This window comes from Anguilla rostrata, chromosome 13 (assembly GCF_018555375.3).
Source record: "Anguilla rostrata isolate EN2019 chromosome 13, ASM1855537v3, whole genome shotgun sequence".
NCBI classification, from domain to species: Eukaryota; Metazoa; Chordata; class Actinopteri; order Anguilliformes; family Anguillidae; genus Anguilla; species Anguilla rostrata.
The window spans coordinates 20,167,085-20,189,724 of NC_057945.1; the positions used below are offsets into that span (position 1 = coordinate 20,167,085).

The window sequence follows — 22,640 nt, forward strand, 5'->3', positions numbered from 1 at the left end:
GGTTTTTATATTGAACATTGAACATGACCCATATAAAATGTGTGTACTGTTGCTCTCTATACGCAGCGGTGACAGTAAGATTTTTAAGCCTTCTGAGAAGTTTCTGCCAAACAGACTGTCAGTGATGGGAGTGAGGGAGGTACAACACCCCATCATGATCCATAAATCATCCTGCCCCCTCCCCCCATCATTACTGTACAGAGGATACAAGGAACAGAGCATGTTGTCTTAGCTGTTGCCATTTATTGCTGACAGACACTAGAAGGCATACCGCCAATTTCCGGCAGTCTTTACACAACATAATGATTCAGTCCATATAATGTGACTCCTATGGCATTCAAGGTACTTTTAAAAGTGAAAGGGCAAGTATGTGTGTAGGTATTAAAAGAATAGCTGTACTACTTTTATGCATAGGATATGTTCAATAAAGTGCTAGTAGTAGGTTAATTATACAAAATAGTTTTTTTTTTTATATTCCTGACCATAACTTCATTGAATTTGTTGAACTTGTAAGTTCTTTTTTATAATCAGGACTAAATAGTTCTTACATTATATGAATAATAAAATATGATTATATATATATATATATATATATATATATATATATTGCTATAACAACAATGATATATAAATCACTGTAAAATGTTTATGAAATATTGTTTATTTCCTATGCTTAATAGTTTACGGGAAATTTAAATTCTGTACACGAGGTGTAAATATTTATTTTAAAAAATAGATGTAACAGTTATTTTTAAATTGGTTTTCGCCCAGAGAATCCGAGTATCCTTATAGGGACAGTTCACATTTTTTAGACCCAGGTCCGGTGCGGACTCGTCTAGCCCCCTACCGCGAGTACACGTAGCTCATTCTGTGTTAGCTGTAGTGTTAGCTTGGTTAGCCAAATAACAGTGATGGGAACTGAGATCACCCCCTGGCAGCTTTTTAATAAAGAAGACACTATGAATAAACTAAACTTAAATAAACACTTCGTCGTTTCTTTATTTCCTAGCACACATCATGTAATCAAAACGTGCTAATATAACAAAAAAACTATTTTAGTTACTTTTCCTTATCAGCGGAAAAGATGGCTAGTAACTATCCCCTGTTAAATCTTAGCGCTTGTGTAATGCTATGCTCTTACTTGACCCTGGCCTGGAAGTAGTCGCAAAGTTCGTAATCACTTCCTGCCGTCTGGCTCCTCCTTTCCGTGTCAGCCATTTCTGAGAGCAGGTAACTGGTCGTGTTGCTCGTGAAATAAAACTAAATACTGCGTGATTGTGGGGACAATTAAGCAAAGCAAAACGGTGTCTATGAATGTGAACAACTTACAGTTGTACGATTCACTGTTTTCATCATAAAACTATATTCTTCTGAGTATTTCCTAGCATTGTTGAAGCAAGCACAGTATGGCATCCAGGAGGCCACATGTGCTTGCTGTGGTATACCGTTTTATAGGGTACTGGAGGTACACGCAGTTGTATGATATGAATATCAATGTATAACTACCTACTTGAAGGTTGGTGTGCACATACCCGCTCACTATATCAATGATCAATAATCGTTGATGTGTTGTGACTATAACAGATCGGTTAGCTATGATACGTTTGCTGTTGCTGGTCAGTTGTAGCCAATTGCGTGTTCGGGAAAGCTAACGTTAGCTAATAGGTGTTTATTTCCTCTGCTGTGAAGTTCACAGGAACAACTCAAGATGCAGAACGACGCTGGTGAATTCGTGGATTTGTATGTCCCACGCAAGTGGTAAGTAACAGCTATGGCCAACTAGCCATTATGAGCGTTTTGTTTAAAATACCAATCCTGTTCTTACGTGTGGTCTGTTTAAACATTGTCGGCTACCTAGTGCTAGCGACTTATGTACGGTTTTACCGTGAAATATGTGCATTTAATAGTAACACCACACAGCCTTTTACCAGTATAGATTTGATGGCGTTGGTTTGTGTTATTTTTTACGTCGATCAATCGTATATTTGCCCTTTTCGAACTAGCTGTAATTTTTGGATGAAAATTCTGCAGTGTCTGGAAATGTCGTTCATTTGGCTCGCCAATTGTCTGCCTTTCAGCTCCGCAAGCAACAGAATCATCGGAGCCAAGGACCATGCATCTATTCAGATCAACGTTGCAGAGGTGAGTTCAGTGATTTATTTTATTACCCTTGTGGGATTAAACACGCCTCAAGTCACAATATCATAAACAATAATTAATCGTCTTGACGTGTGTGTAATTTTGGGATACCAAACATACATTTTAATACAAACTTCATGGAACCACAGAGCCAGACGAATTAATAGGACAGAAATTGAATGGCAAGAACAGCCCCCCTCTTCAACTGTGCACTTGCCTGAGTGTGAATGTTCCTCCAGCTGCGCCACTGCAAGTTCCAGCACAGTGTTTATTACATATGTAAAATTTGGGAATTCAGCAGAGACTTGCATCCAGGAACCGACAAAAGTGCTTCTGTAGAGGTTTTGGCAAAGAGCACAAATGATGCCGAGCCAGTTATTTGTGCACAGACCTCCAACGTTAGTTGCCATAGTAGTTACATAAGTGATTGAATATGTATTTAATGCATTAATATCTGTATGCAATAAGCTTTGTAACAAAGGTGTGAGTTTTATTATAAAGTACTTGACCAAACGATGCAGATGTAAGTAGTGGGTAGTGAATTAGCTTGTGTTTGTGAGTCTGTAATGGTCAGTCTGCTGAATTGGCACTGGTGGTTGGTCTCACTGTGTCTACATAATATAACCTTTTCTCTCCCCAGGTTGACAAGGTAACTGGCCGTTTCAATGGCCAGTTCAAGACCTATGCCATCTGTGGAGCCATCCGGAGAATGGTATAGTCCACATCCTGCTTTACAGTTTCTGCATGTGATGGCATATGAGTTTTGCATGTTGTAGTAGTAGTAAAACAGCTGAAAGCTTATCGAAAGTAGTATTTGATTTTTTCTTCTCATGTGCAAATGTGGCAATTCCCCAAGATATTCTAATTTGATTCAGATTTTTCCCTGGAACAGACTGACCACCAGAGCAAGTGTCCTGGTTAAAATCCCAGTCCTTTACCTTGCCAAAACAGTGATAATGTGTATCTCATTCCTGGCAGTCTATTAAGAGACCACATACACAGTCCATATGATGGGACTCCTACAGGCCTAAAATGTTGTCTTGACGCAATAAATTGACAAAGGCTGGTTTGTGTGTGTGAGAAAATTAATCAAATTTTGCTCTGATGTTCACAGGGTGAGGCAGACGACTCTCTGCTGAGGCTGGCAAAGAATGACGGCATTGTGTCAAAGTAAGCCCTTTCACTGTTGCCATTGATGTAGCTGAGCACGCTACTGTTCCATAACCCTGCGAAGACGTGGCTGGATTGGTTCTTGCTCTTAAATTGTTTTGAGTCCCAGGTCTCTTCTAATTATGGTAATATTTAAAGAAGCCAAAACCATCAGTTCACTACATAAAGCTTTGAAGCTGCATTAGTTGTAGTTTTTGCTGTCTGTGTTAGCTGCTGTTGCAGTTTATGTTCCACACTGGGTCTCCACTCATCCGACTGCTCTCCCTTTCTTTCAGGACCTTCTGAATCACAGGGATGTTCTGCTTCCACTTAGTTGAATAAAATGTCGGAGAAAAATACATGGGTCTCATTCCTTTGTTTGCTTGTAATGGTCATTCTGTGCTGTCTCATTCACTGTTTTAGGACAAATCAGCATCTAGTTTATTTCATCGTTTAGTCGGGGGACAGGGCTGTCAGTGACATGACGTATGCAGTGAAGTTATCTACAGATCAGGAGATTAGAAATCTGGTTGCAGATGGTGTTCTAAAAGTTTCTAGTTTTTCGGATCACTAGTCACAAGTTAAATACCAAGCCAGAAATTGAATGGGGAAATTTCACAGATTAGCCATCCAGTAATAAAAACAAAATGCACAAAAACATTTTAGGATTTAGTTGTTGACCTTTAAGAACATTTGATGTGTTTAAAGAGTTTAGCTGTAACTGCATTACCTTACCTTTCACACTGTAAAGTCAGGATGCAAGTTTTTATTTGTGCTAGTGGTCCAGTGATAAACATGTTCACTGATTGGCTAGACGCTTGCGTGTACGGAGTTACGGTTGGGTTGTAATAAAGCCAATCATTCAGCAAATCAACCAAGGTAAAGCTTAGTAGAGGAGTTTCATGAGCACACTGCAGTGTCAGTTTGGTCATTTGACAAGTCAAAATTATTCTTATTCTTCAGTATCCCTCCATCTTCATTTGATTCTTATACAAATGCCCATTAGCCCCTTTTGAAATCCCTTATTTTAATGAATTGATACTGGTGCAGCAGAGACTTCATACGGGACATCCTTAGGAGAGCACTCCTACGCACTCGTGCCTTAGCCGTAGAGCCCACAACCGAGCTAACGTTCAACATAATACAGTGAATGCCTGTCTATGTGGGCTGGAGAAAATAAGACCTCCTGAGGGTTCCGTGAAAACAAATGAAAAATATTACCCCACTCAGCCAGTGACACAAAGTGCAAACTAAATAAGGATCTAAATGCAGAAGACAAATAAGCACACACAAAATAAAATCCATCTTTTAATGGTGGTGCGTCATACAATTCATTTATTGCTACTTTACAAATAACTAAACATACATTTGTTGAGACGGATATGAAGTGTCTCACCACCAGCAGCAGTAGTGTAATTACTTTTAAGTAACATTTAGATGCCTTCTGTACAAACAAGGTAACTACCCAAACAGGTAACACTTATTTTGTGATTTTTTTCTTCGAAGCATAACAATGTGAAGACAAATATAACAAGGTACAATTAACAAAGAAAGGGTGAGAAAAATGTGAGCATGTGTTTTTTTATGTACCACACTTCTAAGATTTCTGAATGAGGATCAACAATCAGGGATGGAAGAGAAAAAAGTGTCCCAAGACACAACATTCATTTAATTTTATTAATGTTATTAATGGATATCAACTACTGTACATGATGAGGACCTCTCCATTTATTTTTATGTTCACATATACAGAACCAGTGGTCTGTATCTTACTAGACAATTCACATTCTAACAGACACATACAGCAAGTACTCATATGTACAGTAGTCTATTTACACTGTATACATGTCTTTAATGTACAGATACACACAGTGGTCATTATTTGCATAGATTTAAGCTATATTGTAAAAAGAAAAAAATGCACCGCAAATTTAAGTGATGACCTGTTACTGCACAAAACAAGTATGGTTTAAAACAATGAGACAGAGACAGAGAGTATAGGATATTTGAATTGAATCAAATTGAAAGAGATAACGTGAGAGAGAGAGAGGACAGCTGATTTCTCCAGTTTTCACTTAACTGTAGCTGCATAATTTTACCATACAGCTGTAGCCTTTGTTCAGACCTACAAAAACCAAAAGTCATACACAATCTGGGCCCCATGTTTCTAGGACTCTGCAGTACAGCATCTGGCCAACAGTGCTTTCACACTACATGCTCAAATACAGGATGCAGGTCCCCATTTCTGAATGTGTTCACAGCACGTCATCCGTGGCAACTAAAATATGCAGGATATACAGTAGGGAAATACGGAAGAAACTACGGGCCTGTTGGCAACTCTAGTGCTCTGGTACAAAAAGGATGCAACAGAATTATCCTAGAAATCACTTTTAAGCTACCTGCATCACATGACACAATGAAACAGCCAACCTGCATCACATGACACAATCAGACAGCCAGCCTGCATCATATGACACAATGAAACAGCCAACCTTAACAATCCCAAATAAGACTAGAACGGGGTCATGTTCACCAGACTGCTGAACCCCACTGTACAACAGTGGTGTGTTGGACATGGGAACATTACTGAAAACCAGGATTTTAAAAGACATTGTCTGTCTCTCTCTCTCTCTCTCTCTCTCTCTCTCTCTCTCAACAGATTGATACACAGGTTTTCGTGGGCTTGGACTGATACATTTGCATGAAACAAGTGACCCACAGTTCACTATTCAGAGACTGTGGGTCACTTGTTTCATGCAAAGTTTTAAAAAGGTTTTCCGTCTTTTCGATGTTAAAATGATGTTGCTCAAGGGCTAAAGAGAGTTCTCCTCAATCCCACTTGCAACAGCTCATGTCCGTACATCTAACTAACTACAGTATGACTTGCCAGTAGCTAAAGACGTTTTCTACATGATACTCACACACAGATGTGTACACCTTGATCATATGTTTTTTCATATTATTAATATTGGTTAGTATTATTATTATTATTATTTTGTATTATGACTAAAACATTTTTTGTTTACTAACTAGGTAAACAATGTCTTAAGCAGCTTTTCATTTTGACACCAAATCATTTAAAATCAGGATCGTATACATTGTGAAACATGCATTATTATAATGTACGTACATACAAATGTAGTGCTGCCAAAAAGAAAATACAAACAAACATCCTGACTATTGGTAATTAGCCGTTGTTAAAGTATATTACTGTTGGTACAGGGGTAATTCATACAAACTACGGCAATACAGGAGGGTGGAAGGGTGGGGTGTGAGCGGTGTCCATGACCTACAAAACAATTCCTCCCAGAGGCAGGGGTATCTCCATCAAATAAAACTATAAGCTCAACATCTACACACAAATGAATCCACAAGTAAAAATGAGCCAGTCACATACAGCAAACAGTGACTGTGACAGATTCATTCAGATACTCTGCAGTGAGGCTCTGGGTTGGCCTACATTCAGGCAGCATGTTCACACAGTCTTTAGATGGGAGACGAGAGGAGAGCCTGTGTGAAGGCCTGGTCCTTCTCCCACAGCCTGATTTCATTTCAAACAAATCAATCCACGGTTTTCATCAGATTTTAAGTTCAGTCTCGGCCCAGAGAAAACAATCTAATTTCCCTGACAGGCCCCCGCATTTTCAATTTTCATATTTTTTCTCAGGGTTTTTCCAGATTTTTATTTTGAATGAGTAAGAACAGGAGTGAATCTGTCTAAATTCCTAGAAATCTGAACATACAAAAAACCAAGTTCATTTTGAAAAACATAATTGCTTAGTCACCAACGTATTCAGATCCATCAGCTGAAGACAATTAGTTAAATTTCCTAGCAATACTAGGACATTAGACAACATTGTATTACAAGAACGAGGAACAACCCATCGTCAATAAATAGCCCAAAATGATTACTGGATAAGCTTTAAGAAAAGTGGTTTAATCCAATTCATTATTACATAAAACAAAATAGTTTTTTGTTTGACTATAGAGTGAAAGAGATGGGCCTTAAATGGACTAGAATGGGTGGCAGGTGAGGCATATGCAAGTCCCCCTGCTCGGAAGTAGGCTCGAACATCCACCAGAGTAACTTCTGACCTGTGGTCTCTTCTCTGTCTGTTTTGCCCTCCCTGCTTTCTCTGTCTGAATAAAGAACGAAGAGGACAGACTATTCACTCTCCTTTTTTTAATAAAAAAAAAAAAAAGGTTTTATTCTCATTGCCTAGCACTGATCATGATTAAGCAAACCGAAAAATAAAAAGCAGTTCATGCAGCACAGCTGTCATTTCACCCCTCGCCTCACAATCTGTCATTAATTTTACACAATCTGCAGTTTATCACAATTGGAGAAAGGAAAAAGCATGAGGGTCAGGACTTTCTCCTTCATCAGCAAGCAAAAGGCACCGATCAGGAAAGCCACCTCGCTCTTAATATTACAGGTAACACAGCTGCAGGCCAGACTCAACCCACCACCCCCAGCTCATATACCTGAGCGGAAACCAGAGGTGTGAAGTCCAGGGGTCAAAAAGTCCACCCATGAACTTGGAGCGGATTTTACCGATTAGTTCTACCTCCTGGCTGAAGAATTGTGCTAATCATCAAATCCAGGTGTTGGGAACAAAATATTGGGGAGGACTTTTACTTTCTGAAACTGGAAGTTCCACCTTTGATAGAAACTAGGACTATGTTCCAACGCATACTGTACGTGCACACTACCTTTGAAGTACAGAAGTTTGTGACTGATGTTTCATGAGCTATTCCTAAACTGAATCGCGCAACTGTGCATATGCAGACAAATTCCTCAGATATGTTGTGTACTTCAGAAGACAGAAATCAGAGTGCTTTGAAACACATTATCTGTTCTTGCCAGATATTCAAATGCCATAGAAGAAAACACCAATTGAGGAGTTTGTGTACAAATCCAACATATGTTCTGTCTCCATGGTATTTCACTGTACAAGAAATACTGTTAGCACAACCACATCATTTCAAATGAGTCATGTACTCTACCTACATGCAGATCAAAGTTCATGGCAGGGTGATGATAGCAATGTGCGTTCCACATGGAACCAAATGTACATTTTTTGGTTCCGGCTGTTCACTTGAGTACTTAGCAGTATGTACTCTTTAGCATTTGCAGCATGTGCCGGCGAGGTTTTGACCATTTGCCAGGAACTGTAAAATCACTCCCCAGAGCAGCAGCCCTGGCCCTGGGAAGCAGCAACATCAGCAGGTTTTTGTTTCCACCTTAAAATCAGTAACTCATTCAGTCGATGAAAACCAGCACACCCTGTGGCCGCCCAGGCTCCTGTGCTGGAATTTCAGTAAGTGTGTGATTAGCTCCCTGAACTGGGGGCCTTGCTCTTTAGCTAACTGTATCTCATGTTACGTGGACGGGCGCCATGGCTGCGGTTCAAAACCCTAAGCAGAGCTACCCCTATTGCATATGCACAGATGCACGTGCTACCCGGATGTGCAGTGCACATGCCTGTGTATGGGGAACACAGGCCTGGTTTCAATGGACAAAGAGCGGTGACAAAACCTGGAGCAGAGGGGCATCTCTATTACACACCAAACTGGGGGTGTCTAAGAGGTACCTCGATCAATGCAAGGTAAGACCAACAAATATTAAATAAATGTGCATATGTGTGTGTGTGTGTGGTAATATATAAAATTATATATACATATATACACACACACACACACACAGATGTGTGTGTATGTGTGTGTACACCCACACGTACCTTTTAAATTCACAGACAGTGGACAAGCATATTCATCAGAAGAGAAAAACATAAAAAACAAAAAACATTTCACAGCTATACCCCCACCCCCAAAAATAAAATAAATTACAATTCTTCAGTCAAATAAGCATCTGTATCCCTGATTTAAATTTTTTATACAAGGAGTCCATTGGGGTAGGTGAGTTAGTGTAGACATTGAAACAATCCAAGAAGAATAAAAAGCTTAAAAAAAAAAAGAAAAAAAAAAAGAAATTAGCCACACCCACTCAGAGCTTCCAAAGGAGATATGGTACTGTTTTTCAGATGGGGGTGAAGAAGGCCCCCACATCAGTAGATATCAGGACAGTCGGTATATTTCCTATCAAAGTACCCTCCTGTGTAGAGCCAGTCCTGGGACCCTGTGTATGGATTCGTACCTGAATGGAACCACCTGAAACAGAAGGTGAATATTGAGGAAACATCACAGAGAGACCCCCATGTTCACTAAGCAATATAGATGCAGCATCACCATGCTCAGACTGCTGAAATGGTGATAGTAACCTTTCACTGCTCTGTGCTGCTCTCAGCTACTGCAGCTCACTTAAAATGATCATACATGACACGTCATTTACTTCAAATAATCACAAAGAAAGATGCATAAGGAGACGCTGCCACCCAGGCCAGTTGAACCCCTTTCCATGCAGAGGCAACACTACAGCCAACTGCCCCGACCAGTCTGCACTGGAACAGACCATCTGGGTGCTTAGCTGCCCAGAGCATTACCTCATGGATTTATGGACTGCCCACCCCTCCAGCAACATGTGGCATTTGCTATTCAAATATCGATGATCACACGTTTCCATAATCATCTGTCACAGCACACGTTTGCGGGGTTAGCTAGACATTCAAATCAAAGCATGCAAATTAGGTAGAAACTGGAATCATGGGAAAGTGTGTTAATTTAATGAAATGAACGCATTAAACGTGTGTTAAATGAATGCGTTAACTTAAACAGCCTTATGCATGCGCGTGTGAAAGCACCGCTAGACACAGACCCATACACACACACTGAGGGACAGACGGACGGACAGAGGAAGCCCACGGCCACGTGCTTATGAAACACACCTGGTGCTCCACTCCTCCTCGTCTTTGGCGCGTTCCTTCCGCGCCGCTCGCTGTTTCTCCTCTAGCCGTTCCTTCTCTCTGCTGGCCGTGTCTGCAGGGGATTAAACACCGCTAAGCCCAAACAGCCTCAGCTTTCTGTGTGGTCCACTGTGGCAGAGCAGTGAGTGGGTGCAGCTGTACTGGGGTGGGGCAGCTTGTGGGTGTGCCTATGATAGATGGGGCAGGGCATGGCATAGGTGTGATTGGACTGGGCATGGCCGGGTGTAGGCGTGGTTAGGACAGGTAGGGCAAGGTGTGGGTGTAACTGTACCTATATCACCATTCTCCATGGCTCGGATATCGGGGCGCAAGCGGCAGTCTGTGGGTGCGAGGATGCCGTCCATCCCTGGCTCCAGCTCATTCAGAGACATGGCAAAGCTGGTAAAATTATACATCTACAACAGACAGAGAGAGTTTACACATCTACACCACAGAGAAAAAGACCATGCCTCTAGAACTGAGAGAGACAGATTACACATCTATACCAGAGATAAAGATTACGTATGTGTGTGTATGTGTTTACGTGTGCATGCTTGCACAGTGTATGTGAATATAGGGTACCTGTATACTGGGAGCAGGGCAGGGTTAAGTGTGTACAGTGTATGTAGAGTGAGTGTAGCGTATGTGTAGTGTGTGAGTATAGGGTACCCATGTAGAACGAACTGGTACGGTTTTGTGTGTACAGTGTGTGTAGCTTGTAGTGTAGGAGTAGACTGCATGTACCTGTACAGAGTGTGCAGGGCGGGGTGCAACTCTCCATAGCAGTGTGCTGCCGGGAACCACGGCAACAGTCTCCTGCACCTCAGGCATGTCATCTGCATCCTCGTTCTCCACCACAGCCACATCCTCCTAGTGCAACAGCACAAACATCCCATCACTGCGCCATGCCTACTTACATGTCAGTGGTTTACCCACTGCCACACACTAGACACCACCTACAGCTACGCCCACACCCCACGCACAACTGCTGGCTGACTCCCGTGATCAGTGTGGCTTATCGTGTTTTTGGCTCCATCTCAATTCTACACTGGAATGACCACATATAGACAGAACTCACATGTCCTATCATGAACAGTTACAAAAACAAACACAAAGACTAAGAGATCTATGTACTGAGGAGTAGGGAACCTTATGCAGTGGCTACAATGCTAGCATTGTACTGCTACAAATCCCAGTAGCATTGCTCTGCTATGTAGCCAAAACTAGCATAACCCATACAATGCTAACACCAACATAACTGTTGCTAATGCTAACACTAGCAATACTCTGCTATAAAGATAACACTAGCATTATTGTGCTACAGGACCATTACTCTGTTATAAAGCTAACAATGTGCGCTAACACACCAGCTACAAAGGCACCAGTGATTTTACCTCAACAGTGTCACTGCATATTCACTACAAGGAAAGTAAACTCGTTTTTCATAACATTTTAAATAACCACAAATATGAAGCAAAAAGCTGAGCAACAGAAAACTCACACTCAAGCCAAAACACATTAGACCGAAGGGCCAGCAGCTTGGCTTACTCAAGACCAGGTTGGCTTAATTGACCTGATCTTAATACACAATCCTGTGCAGTGATTGGGGAAATGGACATTGCGGAAACATCCCTGTCAGGCCAAGGTCTGGATACCATTATTGCCATGATGTGTGAATTTACATATTTGTTTTACAACATTTCATTGCCTCAGTTCCTTGTTAAATGGTTTATTGACATTTAAAAGTAAAAAAAAATTATATCCAATAAAATCCGCCCAGTTTTATCCGTCATGGGAAAGAAAGCGAGGTTAAAGGCATACTAATGCAGGATCTTTACCTTAAAAACATTATAAAACAACTGTGCTAAGGCATGTCTATGGTGCCTTCACAAACTTGTGCCAAATTTGTGCACCTTTACCTGTATTTGTTGTTCTAAAATGTGTTTGGGGCATTTCTAGGCATGGCACTTTTTTTGAATGGGAAGGGGTGGGTGTGGCTATAGAGCCTGTGGTTTGGGAGCAGATTTCAGCAGTCTGTTGCTAGCTAGCTAGCCACAAGCTCAGATACAGCAATACAAAAAAATAAGTGAGAGGACTCGTTCAAGAACTTAACCATGGAATTGCTTTTTCTCTGTGGCCTCAGCTGAAGTTCACCAAGGGGATGAAAAGCGACATGGAGTTGCCATGTTTTCTGTTGGACCTGTAAGTAACGCTAATCAGCTAGCTATGTTAGCTGGTAGCTAGGCTGCCGAAATTGGGTACTCGGGGTGAGTGGGCACATCTGAAAACGGGGGAGATTTCTTTGACAGTAAACACAGGAAGACCACAGCAAGACAAAAAAACCCTGCATAGTATGCCTTTAATACAGAGATAAACTGGGTATAGCTTCCCTGGACAGGACATGGAAAAGGCCCTAGAGTGACAGCGGCATCTCCAGCACGAGGTGCTGCGCTCACCTGCTTGTGTTTCCGAGCGTCACCGGCCCCTTTCCTCTCCGTTTTGCGGTGCGCCTCGTACTCCTGCGGGTCCGCACTCCAAATGCACTCCGTCCACTTCCCATACAGCACTCTGTGCCTCCTTTTACTGATACCCCAAAACACAGTATGAGGATTGATCTATACACTGCAGATACACGCACACACACGCATGCGCATACACACACACACATTTTTTGAGCTCACCTTTTGTCCTGGATGTAGCCCTCCACTTTGTGCAGCTCCTTCCCAAACATACCGCACGGCTTGAAGTTCAGCACACACTTATCTCCAGTACTGCACAAACCCAGCAGAACAAGGAAAGACAAGCATACATTAGTAATCCATGGCAATCGAGGCTAGATTCAGGTACCCAGAAGGCTTCAAAGTCCGTGTGATGAATTGTGGGAAAAAGCTCTGTGATGGATTGTGGATAAAGGCTCTGTGATGGATGGTAAGCAAATGCTCTGTGATGGATTGTAGGTAATTGTGCTATGACAAATTTTGGATAATGTTTGGCCATAGGACAGAACTGGCTAGTACCACAGACACAAACCGAGCACCACTGCAGTACTGACCTCCCCATAGCAGGCATTAACATATGAGAACAGTGCCGGTCCTAATGGCTCACCTGTGATTGAGGATCTCTACCGTGCCGTACTGCTCGATCCACAGCTTTCCCAGGATTATGTTGTGTACGCAGCAGAGGGGGTTTGTCCATGTGTACACCTCCTTATGTCTGAGGCACAGAGATCACCGCAGGGTAAGCATACACTGGGGACTTATAACCATCTGTCTTATAAGACACAGGGTGTTTGAAACTACCCTGTTGAATTACCTTGTAGCGGTTATTCAAGGATATAGACATCAGCACTTGCCCTTCAGCTTGAAAGGCTGTCCACTACAGTGGATACAGCAGTGTGTAGCTGCAGTTGTTTTGCTATATTTTGAATGTGGTTGGATTTGCAATCCTCTCACAAATAAGGCATGCAATTTGTCACAAAATAATAATAAAAATGCATACACACTTTATACACAAACGCATTCTCACACTCTCACACTCACTTCAGAAGCTCTAGAGTGATAGTTCCCCGAGGCTCTGCCTCCACACTCTTGCCCCAGAACTTGAGTTTGGGATAGATGGAGCCGTGGAACACAAAGTCCTGGTTCAGGCTCTCTGCATGGAAGGCGCTAATGGGGGGGTGATGGCTGACCTGCTCCGAAATCAGACGGTAACCCTCAGTCTCCCTGGAAGGAATAAAAAAGGAGAAAGAGAGAGACATCAAATATGGCTAGACCACTATTTTACACAGGTACCAAGAAGTGAAACTAAACACTTGGAAACAAATGTGATGTATGAACACTGTAAAGTATCGATTCAGTCATATCTGATGTGCTCTCTCAATGTGCTCTGTGGTATTTACAAATACAGTGCACAAAAATCACATTCGTTTCTGAATGAAACTTAACATAGAAATGTAAGATTTATGTACACTGTGGTATTTCTAAATCTCATTTATTCAGCTAAGCTTTTAGTGTCTACACCACTGTCCAACCATTAGATTTAAAGTTTTAGACTGACAGATTAGCAGAACAAATGCATACAGAAATCTCATTAATTTCTAGATATATAATATCTAGGCAGTTGTGCACTGAAGGTCCGATTATACTGTATTCAATATTGTGTAACAGTGTATTGTACAATGAATACACTACCACACAGTCCAGGGTGGCTTTAAATTGAAAGAAAACTTCATCACAACCATGTACAAGGTCGTCAACCAGATAAAACTGATGTTTGAACTTCATTCCACACATTCATCTGTAAAGAATTATGAAATCATACAGATAGCGGAATACTGTGTGCTCAAGGTGGCACACAGTGCTTCACTGGTCTATATCTGTCAGGCCAATAGGAAGTGGTTTACCTCCACTCACTGTTATGTGTGTGGCGTGGTTGACGCCGCAGTGGAAGTGCCCAGTTTCTACATACTGTACCAACTGCACATGTTCCAGCTAGGGCATATTGCTTACGTTTTAAATCCCAATTATTAGTTGATTATGAATCAAATAAAAACTGAAGTGAAAATATTTATAGAAATATATAGCACATATAATAAAAACACCACGCACACACATTTTCTCTCTCACCTGAGGAGTTCATAAGTCTCTCCCAGCAGGGGGTTGAAGGGTTTGCCAATTCTGTCCCACTGAGACGCTACAGCAGAGACAGCAAATGCAGCCACAGCCTGAGAGAGACAGAGAGCGAGAGTGAGAAACACCAATAACAGAACACACCTATTCATACACTAGACTCTCAGCACATTCTCATGTGCACAGGGTTAATTGTCGTATCGTGAGAAATCTCACAATACCCAGCCCAAGTATGTGTGTGTGTGTGTGTGTGTGTGTGTGTGTGGAAAGTCATTAGGAAAAAAGTTGATATATAGGGCTGTTGAATGGCTCATTCTGTTAAGGCAGCACACAGTACTGCATGGATGAGTTCTGATGAGAGAGAGCCAGTACGTGTGCGAGCGTGCGAACAGCGCTCTAACCTGCATACGGTCCAAAGGGTCGGGCGTGGCGCAGGCTTTGTGGATGAGGTATGTGTGCTCCATGTACTCGGAGATGCGCTGCAGGAAGCTGAGGGGCTCGTTCAGCACAATGGGCATGGCGATCTTCGACAGCTCCTGCGCCACAGCAGCAAGCACAACCAACACTGGTATGACGCAATACGTGCGACAGTGTGGTAATAGGCACAGGCGTGATTCATCAAAGCCAAGTGTGACACAACGTCCTGCATTCTCACCAGTCCGATGCATTTCTTCAGAATCCCCCACAAGCTGAAGTTATTCCGAGAGATCATAGACGCCGGTAAGGCAGTCCTGCAAAAGTCAAGCCAAAAACACATGCACACTGATTTAAATAAACAGCGTCTGGTAAACGAAACAAAGCACACCTGGGCTCTGCCTCACCTGCGTTGCCTCACTCCATTCTCCTGTAGCTGCCTGTCGCTGTCCTCCTGCGTCCCCTCAAACACTATTGCATCTTTAAAGCTGGCCTCCGACACCCCCTCGTAGGACTCGTCCGACTCCAAACCTGAACCACACATGTACGAGGCCACACACGCACACACATACACACAAAGAGAATGAAGAGAAACACATTGGTGGTGTAAAATGTAACATTAGATTGTACACAATGCTGGTTATTTGGTCTGCCATAAAACAGAAACATCCGAAACAGCATGAAAGCACTGTCACAGCACTGTCAGAAAGCTTAAAGTCCATTCAGTAGTTCTGGCTAGCCTGTGGTTCTTTGAGCACACTGCTGTCCTAACAGGCAGAAAGGTTGCGTCGGGGTTTGGGGCAGGGTTGTCGTGGTTTTTTGTAGCTCTTACCTGTCACGGCATCATAGAACTCCTCTTCGCCATTCATGATTGCGCACTGAAGCTGGCCTCCTCTTCTAGTGTTGCATCATTCCCGTCTGTGCCGAATGCTGTCAATCGCACTCCACCACCAACCACAGCGCAGGCCTAGGAACCATGACACACCCACAAATTGAAGCAGGCGACTACGACATCTAACGACTAACCCACCAATCACCGTGACAGCCAGCCTATGGGGTCAGGTAACAGCAAGCTGAAGTATCAGCAGGAAGTGGCGACCAGACCTCACAGTTCTACAGTGTCAGAGAATCCAGTTCTGGAGGGGCAGAGAGTCTGCTGGTTTATGGTGAGGTTCAGCTTATGTTAGGTTTGTCACAGTGTTACCATTTTGGAACAGTACTTCTCTCTAGGGTTTTCGACACACTTGTTCCTGGTTATGGTTATACACTTGTTGTACGTCGCTCTGGATAAGAGGGCCTGCCAAATGCCTGTAATGTAATGTAATTTTGACACTGGTGTTACTAGACCTCACAAAAGCAAACTAAATAAAGTGGCGTCAGCACTGCAGAAACATAGCGAAAAATAAACAGGTCTACAAAATAAGAAATCAATTATTTTAAGCGTTGTACTTTAAGCACAAAAGTAAAACAAATACACAATAAGATAAATTAACTTGGGTAAATAACCAAAGGTGTGCCTACTCAGGCGGAGAGCAAGCTGAAAACATGCCAAATGGACACAGATGAAGGTTTCTGTGCAAGTGCATTAACTCAATCAGTTAGCAGGCCTAGATGATGCTCAAGTGGCTGCTCCTACGGCAAACCCCTTCTTTAGAAGGGTGCCTCCGGCTACACCATTCAGCACGCCCCCGTCACCTCATTTCCTCTGGGAGCCGCAAATGTGCAGGGCTGATCAGTGAGCTTTACCATAGCAGAGGCAGCAGACCCTGAGGAGCACCCTGTGACCCCCAGCCGTATCTTGAGCCCAGCAGCGGAGAGGGCACCTGATAGCAGGCAGCAAATAAAGCAAAAGCCACCGCACTGGGAAGTGTGGCAGAAAGGCACCGCCCAGGTGGCTCTGAGCTGCAACAGGAGGAGACCTGTGGGCCGTGATCCTTATCGTTCTCTCCAAGCCTGCCCGCCGGGAACACGCTGGCTCTCTCCAACCAGACTGCTGGAGGAGTTCATCCACAGCTAGAACATGGAGCAGCAATTCTGCCGCCTGCCCAGCCTCCACTGGGGCTCCACTTTTGGACCATCCAACCTATAGAGCTATTGGCATTCTGTGCCCCCCCCCCCCCCACCCCTTTCAGAGTGCAGAGGAGGAGCAAGCAAATATCCTGTGTCTAATTCAGTTCAAATGCTACATGCAAGCAGAGTGCTTCAGGAAGTCAGATCAGCTTTCTGTGAGCTTCCTGGCAAAGGCTAAGGGCTTGGCCCCGTTATCGCTCAGGTCCAGATTGTGTTCTCTGGCACCGCTTGCCCCACAATCTACCACTGCACCCGAGGTGTTGCAACATCTTGGACAGTGTTGAGGAGCGTTCCACTGAGTGAGGTCTGTGCAGTCGCTACTTTGTCATCGCTGCGCACTTTCTCCAGATTTTACAAGGTGAACCTTGCATCCCACTACACAATGTCTGCTGTCGGCAGGGGCACAGTAAAAGGTAGTTAGTACTATTCCTCCTGAACTTGCTGGTATGAGTCATCCATACTTTCAGCCGTACTGATGATCTGTCAGAATGGAAGTTATGATTGTAACTATGGTCCAATGAATACCTGGAAGACCATCAGTACATTCTGTCACTCAAAATCTTGGGGTGAGAAGATTCTGTCAGGCAGGCCATAAGCCAACAGACGGTTTTATACTGCAGGGGCACTGACGTCACTTTGAGGGTAAAGTGACTCGACCTGCACAGAACGCAAGGGATAATATCCATACTTTCATCCATACTGACAGTTTTCCAGGTACTCGTAGAACCAGTTACATTCCTAACTTCCGATGTGCACACCAGCGTTTTTGTTTGACACGGCGGTAGGCACGGGGCAGGTATAAGTTTCACAAAAAAGATTTATACCCTTATCTAAAGTTATAAACCATAAAAAGTGCTTATAAGTATGTTTATTTTAAGTCTGCGCAGTCAGAAACTGAATTAGAGCATTTAGAATGCTCGGCAGCCATATTGGCTTGGCACTCCAGGGGCACAGTGTTCAGGAATTCCACGGCATTGAGCAAGTTAAGTCTGTCACACAAAAACATACTGTACACATGCGCCGGGACTGGACAAAGGGAGCACTATGCTGGTTTAATAAGCTGAGTCACCCAAACACAGTAAGCATCACAATGCAGAGGGCCAGACCTATATTGGAACACGACGGAGCCTTCACTGGGGGACCAGGGGAGCCATAAACACACTCCACTGGCATCACCTGCCCACTCAACCACCCCCAATCACCTGCCAACTCAACCAGCCCCAATCACCTGCCCACTCAACCACCCCCAATCACCTGCCAACTCAACCAGCCCCAATCACCTGCCCACTCAATCACCCCCAATCACCTGCCAACTCAACCAGCCCCAATCACCTGCCAACTCAACCAGCCCCAATCACCTGCCAACTCAACCAGCCCCAATCACCTGCCAGGTGCACCAGCCCCAATCACCTGCCAGATGCACCAGCCCCAATCACCTGCCAACTCAACCAGCCCCAATCACCTGCCAAATCCAGCCGCCCCAATAACCTGCCAACTCAACCAGCCCCAATCACCAGCCCACTCAACCAGCCCCAATCACCAGCCCACTCAACCAGCCCCAATCACCTGCCCACTCAACCAACCCCAATCACCTGCCCACTCAATCACCCCCAATCACCTGCCAACTCAATCAGCCCCAATCACCAGCCCACTCAACCACCCCCAATCACCTGTCAACTCAACCAGCCCCGATCACCTGCCCACTCAACCACCCCCAATAACCTGCCAACTCAACCAGCCCCGATCACCTTCCCACTCAACCAGCCCCAATCACCTACCCACTCAACCATCCTCAATAACCTGCCGACTCAACCAGCCCCAATCACCTGCCCACTCAACCACCCCCAACAACCTGCCGACACAACCAGTTTAGAACTAGCACTTTTATTACAAAGCCAGTGATTGGCTGTTGACAGGGTTTTATTTTATAAGAAATATAGGAAGATAAAGCTAATATAGGAAGACAATGTGTTGAGTTGATTGTGGCAGTAAAGCCAGACCACAGTCACTGCCATGCAAAGTCACAACCTAAGCCCTATTTTCAGCCAGTAAAAACCCTGTTTGAGAAAAGAATAAATTCCAATAGGAATGTAGTTCAGGGTTGGCTGACACACAGGGGACACTGCACTGATATGTTTTAATGGTAAATGGACTGCATTTATATAGCGCTTTTATCCAATGTAAAATTGATGCCTTTTCACCATTCACAACCAAGTGAACTGCCGCATTACTTACATTCAGTATTTGACCTCTTATCAGGCGACTTACACAACTTACATAGCATTACATGTACCATTATACAGCTGGATAAAATGAAGCTGCAGTTAAGTCCCTTGCTAGGTACACGCAGTCCCTACCGGGATCGACCGCAACCTTGTAAAGCCCCTACCCTGTCTACCCTCGAGGTACCAATCAGCTCGTTGGGAGCAAGTTAGGGGTTAGGTGTCTTGCTCAGGGACACTTCGACACACCAAAGGCAGGGTATCGAACCGGCAACCCTCCGACTGCCAGACAACCGCTCTTACCTCCTGAGCTATGTCGCCCCAACACCATACAAATGACTGTATTTTGTATCTATGTTGCTTAATAAAAGACACATGCATGCAACACCCCTCACTGCAAACACACACAAACACCTTTGTGTCACAACTCTCCAACGTGGAAAACACACACACACACACACACACACACAGTATTGAGACTGCAATGACTCAGGACCTTCGACTGATACCAACGCCTGACTACAGTCATGCAGAAGCAAACATATTTCAAAGCTCTGGGTGAACAGGAAAGCCACTTCATGAGGAAACAGGATTTCACAAACTAAAGCAAGCTATGGCAACTTCAACTCCATTTCACAAGACAGCCCTTACACAAAATAAGAACCTGTAAACCTCTCCATATGAACTAGCCTGTTTTTAGAGATGCTTTGCTCTTGTATGTGTTGTATACAGTCACCTTTATCACTTTTGCCCCTGTATACATTTTCTGCACTCCTAAAAGAACAGTACAACATCCGTCCTCGTCAATGCCACTGCAGCTGCACTCTTCTTGGGAGTTTCTGACCTGTCAGGTATGCTTCATAGCCATCTTTAATACTACACCCAGCGACTTAATTACCACAATTAAGGAAGCCATGCAGAATTCTAAATGAACATGAGCAAGCAAGGTAGAGTTCCCAAAAATAAAAAGAAAGTGGTCTACATCAAGCCTTACAGGCGATTGAAATGTGTGTGAATCGTGAATCCGCGCGAGGGTTACAATCATGCCATCAAATACGACCAAAAACCACTGGCCTTCAGGTACTCCCCGCACCTTGATGTGGCGTTGCGTAACCCCTCTTCCGCCCGGTTCAAACATGACGAATTTATCCACCGTTTCTAACTGAGGTCGGAGCCGAGACACGTCAATTTAACAGGAGAGCAGTCTCAAGTTCACGAATTTTCAGCATTTCATCAAAACGTGCCTCGTTAATAACAGTCTAGCCACCTCACATGAAACATCCTTCCCAATTACGCTTAGCCAGCGTTAGCATGAAAACCAAAAACGTACCCTGCCTACAACCGACGTTAGCACGCTTCAGAAGTCTCCATATATAATGACATTATTAATGTATGTCAAAGTGCACAGCTAATTAATGATGGACGGCCAATACATGTGTCACCGATAAACAATCTCAAAGTAAACCAGGTAATATCCAAAATCTGTCATGCTTGACTCGCAGATATGGCTAATATATATATATATTTAAAAACAATTCAGTAGCCAGGTAGACAATGGACGAGTCGGACTGTTTCTGTTCCCAGTCGTCTAACGTTAGCTAGCTATGGGGTAGTGAAACATAAATCCCCAGTCGCATAATGCTAACCCCAAGATGTGAATACACATAGCTCGTGCTAGTTACATTCAGCGAGACAGCTTAGTTCTACATCTGGACGACCACGACCAATTTAGCAAGCTTAACCAGCTATTTTCAATAAACAATTAAATAGCTATGATATCTGGGTATGGACATTGTCCAATATCTGAAAAGGAGTAGGGCGCTGACATAGTGCAGTGTGCTAGCAAACATGCTCGTTATAAACAAGATATTAAATAGCTGTCTGACTAAAACAAAAGCACTGACGAGCGATACGATTAAGAGCCATCCATAGTCTTCAGCACATGTACATTACAATACAAGTCCTAATTATCAGTAACGTTTGGTTGCATGTTTACAGCTATCCAGTTAGCTTTACGAAGCAAACAGATAACGTTATCGGCTAGGATGGCCATTACTGAATAGCTCATGTTACCTAACGCACAACTGCAATGAAAGCCCTTTCACTGTATGCTCACGCATGGACAAAGACACATCTTAAATTAACATATTTACTTTACCTGTGTGGTTACTGATGCGAATGACGTTAAGTCGACCAACAACAACACGTAAACTGAACACCACAATCGGTGAACTGACCCAGAGGCGGAAGTGGCGGATAAAGATCTATCCCGTCTCAAGCAATGAACCGCTCGGCCTGAAAGCATTGAGCGTACATAAAAATGCCTGAATCAAGGCAGAAGGAGGGTCGACGGTGAGGTGATTGAAAGGTCATTTGTTTAATGAAAGCGGATGAACAGTGGGCGCACCAATCGCATCGCTCCGAATGGAGGCGTCTTCCTGTGTTAGAGGTGGGCTACAACGTTGTTTTGGAGGAAGAGGAGCATCACTCATGGGAAACGTTCGTAGAGCGTATATAGGAATAGATATGGAGTTCAGTGGAAACGTTAGGAAAGCAAATTTGAATCCGCGTTCATGTATAGATTACACTTTTTTTGAGGAGTGTCGTTGGCAAGGTGGATATAACATTATTATGGTGGACAATAGCATTTTTATTCTTGTTTTCCAGTAATCAGCAGCCAGCTCCATATTGTAGTTAAATACACTACATTTCCAAAAGTATGTGGACACCTGAACATCACAACCATACGTATTTGTTGAACATCTCATTACAAAACCATGGGCATTAATACAGAGTTGTATTCCCTTTGCTGCTGTAACAGCCTCCATTCTTCTAGGAAGGCTTTCCAGTAGATTTTGGAACATGGCTGCAGGGATTCGCTTCCATTCAGCCACAACAGCATTAGTGAGGTTGGGCACTGATGCTGGCTGTGTAAGGCCTGGCTCGCAGTCGGCATTCCAATTGATCCCAAAGGAGTTTGATGGGGTAGAGGTCAGGGCTCTGCAGGCCAGTCAAGGTCTTCCCCATCAAACTCAGCAAACCATTTGTTTATGACCATGCTTTGTGCACAGGGGCACTGTCATGTCATGGCCTTTCCAAAACTGTTGCCACAAAGTTGTAAATGCACAATTCTCTGGAATGCCATTGTATGCTGT

The 22,640-nt window shown here is 43.5% G+C and overlaps 2 protein-coding genes across 5 annotated transcripts; one reads left to right on the top strand and one right to left on the bottom strand.

Annotated features, from left to right (window-relative positions):
* The first annotated feature begins 1,103 nt into the window (after positions 1–1,103).
* Positions 1,104–3,647, top strand: LOC135238649 (small ribosomal subunit protein eS21). Of its 2 annotated transcripts, XM_064306795.1 has the most exons (6): positions 1,106–1,230; positions 1,690–1,758; positions 2,079–2,142; positions 2,780–2,851; positions 3,254–3,309; positions 3,585–3,647. In XM_064306795.1, the coding sequence occupies exons 2-6, from the start codon at positions 1,709–1,711 to the stop codon at positions 3,592–3,594; spliced, it is 252 nt and encodes an 83-aa protein (XP_064162865.1). In that variant the 5' UTR covers positions 1,106–1,230; positions 1,690–1,708; the 3' UTR covers positions 3,595–3,647. The 2 variants fall into 2 exon arrangements, with proteins under 2 accessions (XP_064162866.1, XP_064162865.1); XM_064306796.1 differs by lacking the exon at positions 3,585–3,647 and having other exon boundaries at positions 1,104–1,230; positions 3,254–3,313.
* Positions 3,648–4,583: 936 nt separating this feature from the next.
* Positions 4,584–21,813, bottom strand: LOC135238648 (oxysterol-binding protein-related protein 2-like). 3 transcript variants are annotated; one of them, XR_010325166.1, is made up of 15 exons: positions 21,644–21,813; positions 16,026–16,160; positions 15,601–15,724; positions 15,435–15,510; positions 15,181–15,315; positions 14,777–14,874; positions 13,691–13,873; positions 13,257–13,364; positions 12,833–12,922; positions 12,608–12,734; positions 10,896–11,021; positions 10,444–10,567; positions 10,134–10,224; positions 5,719–9,459; positions 4,584–5,687 (listed from the first exon to the last, which is right to left on the bottom strand). XR_010325166.1 is itself a non-coding variant. In XM_064306793.1 (14 exons), the coding sequence occupies exons 2-14, from the start codon at positions 16,060–16,062 to the stop codon at positions 9,357–9,359; spliced, it is 1,422 nt and encodes a 473-aa protein (XP_064162863.1). In that variant the 5' UTR covers positions 16,063–16,160; positions 21,644–21,813; the 3' UTR covers positions 4,584–9,356. The 3 variants fall into 3 exon arrangements, 2 of the variants coding, with proteins under 2 accessions (XP_064162863.1, XP_064162864.1); XM_064306793.1 differs by having other exon boundaries at positions 4,584–9,459; XM_064306794.1 differs by having other exon boundaries at positions 4,584–9,459; positions 21,723–21,794.
* Between the last annotated feature and the right edge of the window lie 827 nt (positions 21,814–22,640).